Source organism: Labeo rohita, chromosome 7 (assembly GCF_022985175.1).
Source record: "Labeo rohita strain BAU-BD-2019 chromosome 7, IGBB_LRoh.1.0, whole genome shotgun sequence".
In the NCBI taxonomy this organism is placed as follows: domain Eukaryota; kingdom Metazoa; phylum Chordata; class Actinopteri; order Cypriniformes; family Cyprinidae; genus Labeo; species Labeo rohita.
The window spans coordinates 16,866,180-16,880,260 of NC_066875.1; the positions used below are offsets into that span (position 1 = coordinate 16,866,180).

The 14,081-nt window shown below is 35.4% G+C and overlaps 1 protein-coding gene across 1 annotated transcript in view; it reads right to left on the minus strand.

The window, feature by feature from the left end:
* Positions 1 to 379: 379 nt before the first annotated feature.
* Positions 380 to 14,081, minus strand: part of arap2 (ArfGAP with RhoGAP domain, ankyrin repeat and PH domain 2) — a 122,879-nt gene continuing 109,177 nt past the window's right edge. The window contains exons 30-33 of the mRNA XM_051115231.1: positions 12,518 to 12,553; positions 12,212 to 12,275; positions 5,700 to 5,822; positions 380 to 5,407 (exon numbers count right to left, since the gene is read on the minus strand). Coding sequence (XP_050971188.1) covers positions 5,078 to 5,407; positions 5,700 to 5,822; positions 12,212 to 12,275; positions 12,518 to 12,553 — 553 coding nt within the window. The 3' untranslated portion in view covers positions 380 to 5,077. The remainder of the gene's footprint in view (positions 5,408 to 5,699; positions 5,823 to 12,211; positions 12,276 to 12,517; positions 12,554 to 14,081) is intronic.

Below are 14,081 nucleotides of genomic sequence, written 5' to 3' on the forward strand. Positions count from 1 at the left end.
AACTTTCAGAAAACAGTAGCCGATATAATTGCCAGGTAACAGATGCAGCCCAACTAATTCATTCAAAACGCCTGGATTTCTCCGCAACACAGCGACCTTCCTTTGTGTGTCAAAGTCACGCATAATGTTTTCAATTATTTGAGGTCCTTCATTCCCCACACTCCTGCCATATGGTGACCTTCAGATGAGAGAAAAGCGCCAGCGCTTGTAGCGGTAATGCTTAGGCGGGAAGCACAGCGAAAACAGGTGAGAACAAACACACACGTGTGCTTTGAGCGACAGGAGCACAGAAGCGACATGTTTCAATCAAAACCGTAACATGTGGCGACGCTCAAGGTGTCAGCATCTGACAGTCGTCATTTATAAACACGCTAATTAATTCAAGCATAAAAACTTTAATGAGGGAGACGGTGCAAGTGTGTCACTTACACCTCTAGCTGATTACAGACAGTAAATCAGACGAAGACAATAAAACACACAGAATATAACCTGATTAACACTTTAAGAGTAATAGAAACACTCTCAAATCAAAATGGCAGCAGCATACTTTTACAAGCAGATCATAAACCATTGGCAATTCTCCAGGATATTTATACAGATGTTGAGGAGTTGAGAGAGCACTTGTAAAGTGACTGCAAAAAACAGACGCAACATATATACAGTGAATATACAGTATATACACCACCGTGTAAAAGTTTGGTGTAAGATTTTTATTTATTTATTTATTTTTTGATTATTGATTACTGATCCAAAGTTCCAGTAAATACTTTTATAATGTTTCATTGAGATACTATTATAGATTCTGTTCATATTTATTTTCTGCTTTCGTGTTTTAGTTGTTTTTTGGTCATTTTATTGGTTTTTGTTGTTTTTAAACATGCCTGTATGGTTTTTTTTTCTTTTTTTTTTACACTTTTAGTCATTTTAAAAAGTTAAACTAAATGAAAATGAGAAATTTATTTCAGTCAACATTTATTTTAACTAACAAAAATGTTTTATGTTTTGAGTTTTAGTTAACAAATTGATTAATATATTTAAATAGAGAACATCTTAAATTGTAATAATATTTTACAATATAACTTTTTACTGTATTTTTAATAAAAAATATATGTAGCCTTTGTGAGCATAGAACTTTTTTTTTTTTTTTTTTTTTCAAAAAAATAATAATCTTAACCAACCACAAACTTTCAAATGGCAGTGTAGGTCTACAATATAAACCATTTAACTTTATTTGCATGTCACACATAATTTAGTATGTCACATGTTTTGATGACAGGCAGAGTGCATGATTACCATTTTAAAAACGACCATGAGACGCAGATGGCTGTTAAGTGATTCATAATCTACATAAAATGTCAACTATAAATATTTAATATCAAACTGGGTGACAATATTCATTGTGTATGCTCTCATACTATTATGCATTATTCAACAACTCTGGAGTGTTTGGAATGGTGAGTAAGTTTTGTATCCAACTATAAATAGGCACAAGATTCTCTTGAAAAAACACGTGGTAGACCATAAGGATTGTAATGACTAATTCAGCTCACTTTTGCACAACCACTTTCATTACATGGAGGTTTGATAAGTTCTAAACAGATCAATGCAATTGGAGCATCATTGTCTGGTAGTGTCTTCAACCTCTGCTGGCATGAAAACAGAGGGATGCGGGAAAACAGCACGGCTATTTTTGTACCCAACTATAAAAGGACACACAATTCTCTCGAGTCAAAAACACGCCTGGTAGATCTTGAAGCACATCAGTATTAAAATGATCAAAAAAGAACCAAAAATAGTTGAACTGAACTAAAATGACTTCTTGTAAGAATACTTTACAGTAAGGTTCAATTTGTTATCATCAACCAATGAACTAGGTATCATGACTTAACTTTTTTACAGCCTTTTAGTGTTGATTTGTAAACATACAGTACAACTGTTCATAGTTATTTCATGTTTGTTTATAATACATTAATGTTAATGTAACTCTGAATGTCGAAAAGTGTTAACCTAGACTAAAAAATGCTGTAAAATTATTGGTCATTGTTCATGATACCTAATAGATTACAGTTGATAGATTACTTTTTCAACTATGAATGTATATCTGACTGTTGCTTCACTGGAAGATCGATTTATGATATTTGAATTAAAAACACACAGTGCTCTCCACTAATATTGGCATGCCTGGTAAATATGAGCAAAGGCTGTGAAAATTAATCTGCATTGTTCATCTTTTTGATCTTTCATTCAAAAAACCCACAAATTTCTAACCTTTCATTGAAGTAAACCAATTAAACGTAGGGGGGGAAATCTCACTGTAAAATAAATGTTTTTCTCCAATGCATGTTGGCCACAATTATTGGCACCCCTAGAAATTCTTACAAGTAATATATCTCTGACGTATATTCCCATTCATATTTACAATTTTTTAATACAACAGGGTGACTAAGGAGCATGAAAGTGTCCAGCCGTGACTTCCTGTTCCACAGGATTATAAATATGAGAAACACAAAGACCAAATTCCCTTAATCATCCATCACTAGGAGTAAAACCAAAGAATATAGTTCTGATGTGCAGAACAAGATTGTTGAGCTTCACAAAATGGAAAGTGGCTATAAGAAGATAGCTAAAGCAGGGGTGCCCAAACTTGGTCCTGGAGGGCCGGTGTCCTGTAGAGTTTAGCTATAACTTGCCTCAACACATCTGGGCTGCATTCGAACCCAACAAAATGTTGCAAAACAGTTTTTAAACAGAAACAGTGGTGCGTTGAACACCCTGTTCTGATGACGCAAGAGTTGCAACTTTGGCAGCTGAGAAGGCCATTCTTTGTGTTCTTTTTGAACATGTTGACATGCTATATATATGCTATATTATTACTATAAAGCTCTTATGACAAACATGTTGTCTAATATCTTCAATTGTTGCGCATACCGAGCTGCAGCGGACAGCTTTACTTGGACCCATTGTGCAAGCTGTCTCTTTAACACCGCATGGTTTACATATATACATGTTGTTGCTGATTGGGCTGACATTTTTGACACACCCACCAAACAAGAGAAAACGTATCTCAAACTCTGTTGCACACCGTTTCCAGGAAACATCATGTCAACTCGATTTGAGCTTGAACGTGCCCCTACTAGGAAGTTTCTAGTATTCCTAGTAAGAGCTTGATTAGCTGGTTCAGGTGTGTTTAATTGGTGGTGGAGCTAAACTATGCAGGACAGTGGCCCTCCAGGAGTGAGTTTGGGCACCCCTGAGCTAAATTTGAGGTCTTCAACCCTGCTCCTGGAGATCCACTGTCCTGCAAAGTTTATTTCCAAACACCTGGTTTGTGACTTTTCAAGTGAACCCGAAGACCTTGATTAGCTGGTTCAGGTGTATTTGATTAGGGTTGGATCTGAACTCTGCAGGAAAGTTGGTCTCCAGGAGCAGGGTTGAAGACCTAAGAGCTAAAGCATTGAAAATCCCCATTTCTACCATCAGGACAATAACTAAGAAGTTCCAGTAAACTAAAGATGTTACAAATCTGCCTGAAAGAGAATATGTATATCGTTCTAATACATGGTAAGGAGGAGAGTTTGAATGGCCAAAGACTCTCTAAGAATCACAAGTGAAGAATTGCAGAGACTAGTTGAGTCTTGGGGTCAGAAAGCCTAAAAATAATTTCAAACAGCCCAAACAAATACCATATGTCGTTTGGGAGGTTTTCAAGAAAAATCCTCCTTGCTCATCCAAAAACAAACTCCAGCATATTTAGTTGTCAGACACAACTGGAACTTCAAACAGGACTGGCTTCGATGGTCAGATGAGACTATATAAAAAAAGAGCTTTTTGGCAGAAAACCCACCAGATGGCTTTGGTGCAAACAGTGTTAAAAATTACCCCATGTTCACAGTTATATATACTGCTGAAACTTTAATGTGTTAGGCCTACTTTTCTGCCGGAGGTCCTGTGTATCTTGTTCAGATACATGGCATCATGGATTCTATCAAATACCAACAGATAAATAATTAAAACCTGACTGCCTCTGTTAAAAATCTTATGGGCCATGGTTGGATTTTCCATCAGGACACCAATCAAAATCAACACAGAAATGTAGAACCCTATAGAAAATGAGTAGGGGGGAAATGAAGAAGAGAAGCACTAACATGAAGGATCTGGAGATATTCTCTATGAAGTAATGGTCTCTGATCTCTTGTCAGGTGTTCTCCAAACTCACTGTGCATTATAGGAGAAAACTCAGAGCTGTTTTGTTGGGTAAAAAACATTGCAAAAATTGGGTGCCAATAATTGTGACCAATGTAAACTAGAGAAAAAAAATCTCATAATGAGCTTTCCTCCCAACTTTCCATTGTTTCACTTCAATGAAAGGTTAGAATTTTGTGTGAATTTTTTGAATAAAAGATCAAAAGGATAAACAATGCAGATTTATTTTTTACAGCCATCTTTGCTCATATTTACCAAAGGTGCCAATATTAGTGGAGGGCACTATATATGGATGAATAGTTCTCAATAAGACCAATAGTACGCATTTATAAAATAGGGTACATTTTCATTTCATGCCACTTTAACTAATGCTAATAAACTGAACCATTGTGCAAAGTGTTACCATTTAACTTATCTCAGAACAACCAGTTTCAAAATATTAAGATTTAAGAAGATATTGGTGCAACATGGTCTAGTAGTGTCTTTTTCAACCTCATCTAGAATAAAAACAGATATGAGAATGAAGAGGGAAATGCATGTTATCATGCAAAAGCCTAAAACAATCACTAATGTTCAATAATACTGAATTATATTGTTCTAAATTGAAGGATAATAGCTTAAAGCAACCTATGGCAATCAGCTGTACAGTAGTTGTGTGCAAAAAAAAAGTCTTTACATCCAATGTTTGACGCAGTAGTTTACCCCAGTCTAAACATTCACTGTACTTACTCTCTAAAAAAAAGTAGTAGTACATCCAGCTTCCTTACTGAGAAGGAACTGTGCTTTGGGGGCTGATTTGGTCTTGGTTTTTCGTCATGCACAGTGGAAGTGCAACAGACAAGACTCTTGTCTTTCTGTCTCTCTTATGTCTCTCCTAATTGTCTTCTTTCGGAGAGCGTCCTGTTTTGTTGAGAACAGTACTTAGTTCATTAATGAGGTTTTTCGGCAACTGTACGCCTCTGCTGGGCAACGCTGCTTTCTTCTGTGATAGCTGGGTGAGATTGCTCGGGTCTTGTTGAAGTGATGGTCTACGCAGAGACTGAAGTGTGTCATCAATCACCATTTCAAGCCTGGAGACACACGGAGTTCCTTCACCGCTTGCCAATTTATGCATCAAGTCTGGTTGGTTGCCCTCATCTGTGGTCTTTTGGTTTTGTGTATTTGAAGCTTCTACACTTGTACTGACGACAGACTTCCCTTTAGCCTGCAGAATGGGGGGAAAAGTACATGGATATTCATGGCTATGTAAGTCAAAGGCTGTTTTGTATTCAGTGAATAGACTTGATGGCTAATTCCAACAACCATTTTTTCTGGACAAGATGTCATGGATATGGTTTAACTGGCAACAAAGATGGAGATCAGGCCTGATCTATTGCCAACTGTGCTGGCCTTTAGAGTGTTCACCGAAGCAAAAAAATCATTAAGCAACATTAAATGAAAAGGTTTGTTGAGTATTTGTGACATTTATGTGAGTGTAGAGCAGGTTTAGCGCTGACCTCTCTGTGATGTTTGGCTGTGCTGGTCTTCGCAGTGCTGTAAGTAGATGTTCTTCCTCTACTCAGGTTATAGGGTAACGACGCGCTCTGCTTTAGGTCTCTAGGCCATAAGTCAGCACCATGCTGCAAACACATTTACATTTAAGCCTTTCAAAGATTGTCTTGAAGGTTTAGGCTGATGATACATGGGGCAACTTTTTGAGCAATGTTACCAGGAAAACTTGCCGAGTGAGGTTGCTTGGCCAATTTCCCATTGAGAATACGCGGATCCTTTTCACCTGTCATGGGCCCTGTCTCACACCTGGTTGCCCATTGACGGCAACACTGCCCAGCAACATTGTTAAAAAACTGCCCTGTGTATCATCAGCCTTTGATTATCAGTCTATGCAGAATCGAATCAGTGATGTTGTTGATTTCAGCGCAATCCTCTACTGTTTGAGCTGAAAGGAAGGCAATTTCTAGCCAATCAAATATTTTACAGGTGAATGTTACTAGAGAAACCCTAAAGGAAACAACATTTGCAAGACAGCAAAGGTATAGAAACTTGTCATAATGTATAATCTACCATAGAAAGTTTAGGTCGATTTTTTTTTTGTATTTGTGACTGAAAACTACTGCGTGCAACTGAAAAAATATTTAGGAGCACCAGTGCAACTGACCCAATCAGCATATTTGTGTTTGCGCTGAGGGGAGCTTCAAAGGTTTCTATGTGTTTTTGGCAACGTTATATGTATCGGAGACATATCTCACAAATCCTTTCATAAACAAAGTGTAGAGAGAGTGTAAATAGGAGATCCATTGTGCAGAGTAGGGACCTTCGTTGATTATAATGGAACTTTGTGAGATCGATGAGTGACAGCTTTTAATGATTTTTAAGGGAGTTTGTAAATGAGATACTGATTTAATACAACAATTAAACAAGAAGTTAATATTAAGTGACTTACTATAACACTATTGCCTTAATTTGCTGTAGTCACAACTGAGCCACTGCACATCTCCATTCAAACACAGCGGTGTTTTGTTTATGAATGAACGACCTGCGTTTTTAAATTATTCTAGTGAGTCAGTGATTCAATTTCTCATTCATAAAGACAGTCACTTGCTTTTTTCCTGAATAAATCAGCTGTTCAAACGAATTAATTGAAAGAATGATTCAAATGATGTTAACATCAGTGACTTGCCGCCACCTACTGGCAGTTTTACTTTCATTTTTTAAAAAAAAATTCAGTTATTTAAAAAACTTAAATATAAAAGTATAAAAAATATAAAAAACTTCTTTTATATTCAAAATTTTCAACATGAATTTATGAATTGATTGCACTCATGCCACCTCTGAGCCTCATTAAACATATGAAAATATACCTACAAGCCACTTTTGTGTTCTTCTGTGCCACCTCTGTAGTACAAATTAATTTTATTAATACTGATTTCATTTGATTGGTAACTTATTCTTATTCTACTTGTTATTATTCTGTTGTTTTATTTAGAAATTTTAAAAAGCTTATAATATATATTTTTTTTGTACTTTTTTTGACATAAAAATATGACATACTTTAAATAAAGTTAGAAAAATGCCATTACAAAGGTAAAAAAAAAAAAAATCCACTGTAATTTACTGTAAGCAGTAAAATATCACCTCGTAATGGGAAGGCTGGGATTTTTTTATCAGATTTTTTGATTACTGATTAGAAGGTGCTCCTAAAATTCTGACTGTGCTCCTAAATTTTTAAAGTTAGGAGCACATGTGTAAGCGTAGAGCCCTGCATGCTTCAAAGCTGTCTATGCAGGGTCAGAAAGCTCTCGGATTTCATCAAAAATATCTTAATTTGTGTTCCGAAGATGAACAAAGGTCTTATGGGTTTGGAACGACATGAGGATGAGTAATTAATGACAGAATTTTCATTTTTGTGTGATTATTAAAGTACTGCCTTCCAAGCCCTGCAATCATATTAAACAAAATAACAGAAATGACTTTAGGATTTCATTAATTCTCATGAGATTTCTAGGCCTGGAAGTCAGAAGTTTGCCTGATATCTTGATATTTTCCATGACAGCGGAAACTCAGGAGGAAATAGTTTTGTGCAGAATATGTATACCTTACTTTTTAAGCTTTAAGTCTCAGGCAAGTAAAATACTTAAAACTTCCATATATTCTCAAGCAGCTCTAACTAACACTAACTTTTTGACCTTAATGATGTAGGTACAAATGTGCTGGAACATTCTGGACCTATTCCTGAGCTGAACACTCACTAAGACAGCTCATACTTTCCACTGTGACTTTATGGCCTTTGAGTTGTTCTTCACGTCTACATCCTCATTTTAGCAGCAGAAGGTCTCATCTGCCTGTTCCTTTACCTACCCAGCACAGCTCGCCAGTTTCTATGGAAACCATGCCAAGCAGAATGCTGGGTGAAATGGAAGCAGCGAGAGGTTAGAAGAGTCTCAGTGCACAGAGTATCAATTAATCTACCTGCACGGACTCCACAACCACTTTTAGTACATGTAATAATGAGACACAACAATATGTACACTGAATTATGGTACATGCCCTCCACTCGTTTACTCTCCTGCCTGAAAAAAAAAATCCACAGCACCTCTCTGCGTCCCACCTCCCCAAAAGAGGAATAAAATTAAGAACTGAAGCACTTTATTTTTCTTCCTCGTATCACTTCAAAGGCACAAAAGCAAGAATAAACCTCGACAATGAAAACAGTGAACCTGTGGGAAGTAGATAAGGATGAGGCATTAGGACCGAAGAGAGGGGCAGGAAAAATCTGAGAGGGTTAGAGGATTGGAGGAGAGATCTAAACAATGGCTAAATCATCCACTACAGTACTTCTCTGCCATCTCTTGCCTTTGGTTTAAGTTATTAATAGTGAATCAGCTGAGTCAGGCCCTCTGTGTGTAGTAGCGCCCGGCTTGTCTAAAGAAGACTCTGCTGGAACCAGTGTTATTGTGGCAGTCTGCATGACCTTATTTCAGCTAAAAGACCTTTCCGGATAATGTGATTTATACTCATGGAGGATGACCTTGAAAACATTCCCTCAATTCTTAGGGCTAGTTTTTATCTAACTTTCTCTGGGAAAAGGAAATGCAGCATTATAAAAAAGGACTGCGGGGTATCATGGCCCTTATTAAACAGCAGCACACTTTAGCATACTGAAAATAGTAGTTATGACAAATAATATGTTCTAAGGAAACCCCGATCTAAGGAAACCCAACACATGGTTAAATTTTATTTTTGGGTTTTGATACCATATGAAAGCTGGGTTCAAGTCCTTTCCAAAACAGTTTTTATTTTGTCCATAGCTTGAACATAACAAAAGGTTAACTTGGCTGATAGCCATGATTTTCAGGAATGGAATTTATGTGAAAAAAAACGGGTTTTAAAAAAGTGAGACGGCTTTCAATTCACGGGTTTAACGAGAGCTGTCTGTCAGGAGTGCCATACTGCATCATCACACAAACAGACTAACGTTATCCTGAAGAGGACAGTTTTCCATTGTTTATCATGGGTATAGTCTCTGAACTTTTGATCGCCCCTTGTATGTTTAGATAGCACGAACAGTGTACCTTGTAGTTTATATTTAGAAAAGCGAGCACAGCGCAACTGTTTGTGCACTGTGCATATAACAGATTGTCATCGGACTCCTCCTCTTTAGTAACTTTATCATCTGATCCTTCATCTCTGGATGTGAAATAGTCCATTATAACATTGTTTAGGGCACTGAGATCAAGATTGAGCAGACTGAGATGAGTAAGATCATTTAAGTGAGCAGATACTTCAGACCGCGTTGTTCTCTTGCCACCGCCATCTCATGATATTAAAAAATAAATAAATTACAAAACAACTTTGCTTGCCATAGTTTACACAGGACTGGCAGGGAATGTGCATTGATACACCTTTATTAAATATGTTACATGGTTTATTTTGATAGGTTTTGATAGGTTTTGATCTGTTTTTGTGGTGTTCAGTGAAAGCACCTCTACAGCACGTTCTTAACATAAGAGAAAGACACAGTCATTTCTGCTTGCTGCAAAAATGGCTATTTTTCTGCACTAAACAAGTGAATTTTGCCAAGATATTTTCAGAGATGAGAATAATTTAATGAAAACCTAATTTTGACTAAAAACTAACATTCAACCTATTTTTCGAATTTCCTGAAAATGTCCCAGCGTGACATCCGAGGGGTTTTCCCAAATTGTATCACATATAAAGTGATGAACAGAATGTCTTTGAATATTTAACAGTACATTAATTGCAATGAAATAAAAATGTAATACATTTTAAATTTACATGAAATGCAGCTGAACTTTAGAGTGCTTGACCCAATTATGTAGGACATTTCATAATTACCTCTATTGTTTTTTTTAAATATGGTTAAAGTTTAATACCAGATGTACTGGCAGTCATTGAATTAAACTAATATAACTATAAAATGAAGAGTTTAGATGCAAAACCAGCTAAAAGCCATCTCGGTCAAAAATGAGATAATGATACTGAGTAAATGCTCCTGACACACAGTATACGTCCATCAAATACTTTCACTTTAAACTCACTAAATTCCAGCCTCAGCCCAATCAGAAGTACCAGTACTTACATAGAAACCTATACAAAGTAGCCAGAAAGAAATGCTCATTTTAAAGAAATACGTCAGATGGATTTAGAGGCTTTTGCATCTGAACTCTTCAAATATACTTTAATGTCAATTCTATTGAAACATGCTGTATTTAGTTATACTGCAATTGCACATTTTAATGAAGATGCAATTTAATACAATTTAAAAAATATTAACTTTAAATGTAATATTGAATAACACTACAGTTAAAATATATTGAAGTACTTTACATATGCTTTACGATGTTAATCAACACATCAATAGCATACTTCATTAAAGCTCAACAACAGATTATTAAAATCATGATTTAAATGTAATTTAATGTAAAACTTTAATTTGTATTATAGATTTTTAAAGTTACAATTTTACAAAAAACAACAGCAACTGAAAAAAACACATTTAATGCCTAAATTATGTAGTAAAACTCCATTATAATAATGTTTGGAATATCATGTATATGTATGTTCACACAAATCACTCATGATCCAGCTTCACTTACAGCAGAAGTGAGTATAGTTTAGCGGCTAAACGCGGCTAAAGTAAACAGGCTCGTCACTCCACAGAGAGAAGAGAGGGGCGGGGCAAGCAGAGCTCATTTGCATTTAAAGCAGCCTCGACCAGAATGGGATGATTTTTGCAGAGCTGATTTTGGCAAGGTAAAAAGGGTGTTGTTTTACACTACCACTGACCATTTTTAACCAAAGTATATTATAAACTTTTCATTAAGACCCTAAAGAATCATATCAACTTGACATCCGATGACCCCTTTAAACAAAGTAACAGAAATGACTTTAGGATTGTATTCATTCTTATGACATTTCTAGGCCTGGAAGTCAGAATTTTGCCTGATATTTTGATATTTTCCATGACAGTGGAAACTTAGGAAGAAATAGATTTATACAGAAAATGTATACCTTACTTTTTAAGCTTTAAGCCTTAGCAAAGCAAAATACTTAAAACTTCCATATGTTCTCGAGCAGCTTTAAATGTAATATTGTAATATTACATAATAAAATGTAATATTAACTTTAAATGAAATATTTAGCATTTTAACATATTAACTACAGTTAAAATATATTCAAGTACTTTACATATGCTTTAGTATGTTAGTCAACACATCAAAATAAGTGTGCTTCATTAAAGCTTGACAAAAGATTATTAAAACCATGATTTAAATATATTTTACAATAAAACTCTGATCAAAACGTTGTGAAAATGTACTATTCTTAAGAACACCCAAGTGGCCTTTATTTTATTAACATTATTGTGCACATTTGCTACAGTTAACCACACTTTGTTTTCACAATGAAGTACAGCTGTGGTATCAGATGGTAATACCATGTTTTCCATATTCATTTACCATGGTATATACAAGGTACTCTCCAAGGTACTTTACACTCTTAAAAATAAAAATAAAAATGCTTTTAAAATGTTCTTCACAGCAGTGCCATAGAAGAACCATTCAGTCAAAGGTTCTATAAAGAACCATCTCTTTCTTACCTTTTTATAATCTGAAGAACCTTCTTTCGCCACAAAGAGCCTTTTGTGAAACAGAAAGGTTCTTCAGATGTTAAAGATTCTCTATGGAACCATTTAAACAAAAAAAGGTTCTTCTATGGCATCGTGAAGCCATAGAGTGTAAGAGTGTACAGAACACCTTCTATCTCCAAAAAGAAAAAAAAAAACAAAAACATGGTAATATCATGAAACTTAATGAAGATGTGAAAAATGTCTCATTTTTGGTGGCTAAATTCAAAATAAGCAGCAACTAAGTGGTAGATGTGGAACAGTACCCATCTAAAAAAAAATTACATTATAAAACCCTCTTTACATGCCCATTTGTAACAATGTTAACTGCACATTATGAGCACTTAGAAAACGAAGAAAGCTCACCTTCACTCTGATAATGGAGGTGACCCAGTCCTGCTGAGAATCATTCCCTTTACAGCAGAAATACCTTTTTCAGGGAGGACGCAAAGGCATATATTCAGAACATTGAGGCACTCGAGTGTCCTATTTGAAATTCAGTCATGCAGTTCTGTAGTTCAAGTACTAAGCTGCACAAAACCCTTAGTAAGTTTCAGGCTGAAATATTAAAAAAAGAATCTATTATTCAGTTCCAGATAAATGTTTTTCCTAAAAACTGTGCTGAAGCGTTTGATTGCCTGTGCAATTAAGAACAGAGTTAATTGCACTTACCACTGCTGCTTTTCAGTATAAACAGTAAATCCCCAACTGTTGAAAATTAGTCAGAAAAACAACAACAGAAAGTATTCCATTAGTTTTCACAGCATTTCATTCAGGTTCTCCACATCAATTTACAACTATATTCAGCTTTTCCTGATGGTGCCACAGTCTGACCCCTTGAGAACCTCTAAAGTGCTAAGATACCATTAAATTCAGCTTAACTTTCACAGCCAGCTGACAAGCGTAATAAAAAAGATGACCCATTTTGCTTGTGTAAGAGAATTATATCAGCATTACATGGCCTGTTATAATTTATACTCTTACAGATGTAACTGTTTTGCCGACCTACTTCTTGTTCATTTATTTAATTCATGGTTTGTGGTCTAAATGGTTCAAAAAAATATTTCTGACCTCACACATGGCATTTTAATCATTGTGGCTGACAAACAGCTGTTATTTCCACACAACTGATCACGTAATGAGCGTTAAAATGTGTTTCTTCAACCTCTGGCACTTTGTCCCTGGTGGTTTTTTGTTTGTTTGTTTGTGAAAAAAAAAAATTGCCTTTTATATATTGATTTGATGGCTTTACTCAGTAGAAAAGTATGAATTTAAAACTTGATCTCATGAACGAATGTAATATTTTTTTTTTAACATTTATTACGTGCAAGTGATTTATAAAAATTATTACAGCTGTCTCACACTTTTGACATCACCTCCACCACAACAAATGTTGGCTTCTATTAAAGTTTCATCAAAAGTTAGTGCACCTGTGTACCAAGGAGTGTCAGTGAAAAGCTTGACTGAAATGAAATATGACATGTGATAAGTGCATATCACATTTGGTTTCCAATTAAGCTGTACAGTCATTTTGCCACAAGTGTGAAAATATGACCAAATTCTGTGTACATTAGGTTACAAAAAAAATCAATCTATAAAATCAGCCTTATTACAGAGCCTGTCACATGACATGCAAAAAAAGACATTGTAACCACAAATTAAAATTTTGTTAATCTGTAGCCATGTTTTATTTAAATTGTGGCTACCTTTATAAATTCATTATCTTGTTTTAGGAAAATCCATAGCCATGTTGTATTAATTATTTTGTTTCCTTGCTTTAATTTAGATAAATAATGGCCACAAATTCGTTTCCACAACTTAATTTGTGGCCACATACTATTGATTTGTTTTAGTTACATTGCAGCCACATTCTATTAATTTGTTCCCTTGTTTTAATTTAGATAAATCATGGCCACACTTTTTTGTGGAACATATTCTTAATTAATGAGCACATTATCATGGGCTTTTTACCCCGCATGTCATGTGCAGGCTCCAAAAAATGTAGAAAATGCCATTTCCACCACAGAATGCTATCAAACACAATACACCGTTTCAAGTTTTGGTTTGTTTGACTTTGTCCACTGTACAAATGTCCAGTGTTTGACTTAGTAGTAAAAAGTTCATTTTCTAATCCAGAGAACAAATAGCGCCTACAGTTGAAGAAACACCCTCAAATGAACAAAAGCTAAGTAGTATGCATGTCAAAACCTCAATGTACCATTAAAATAAAATCACA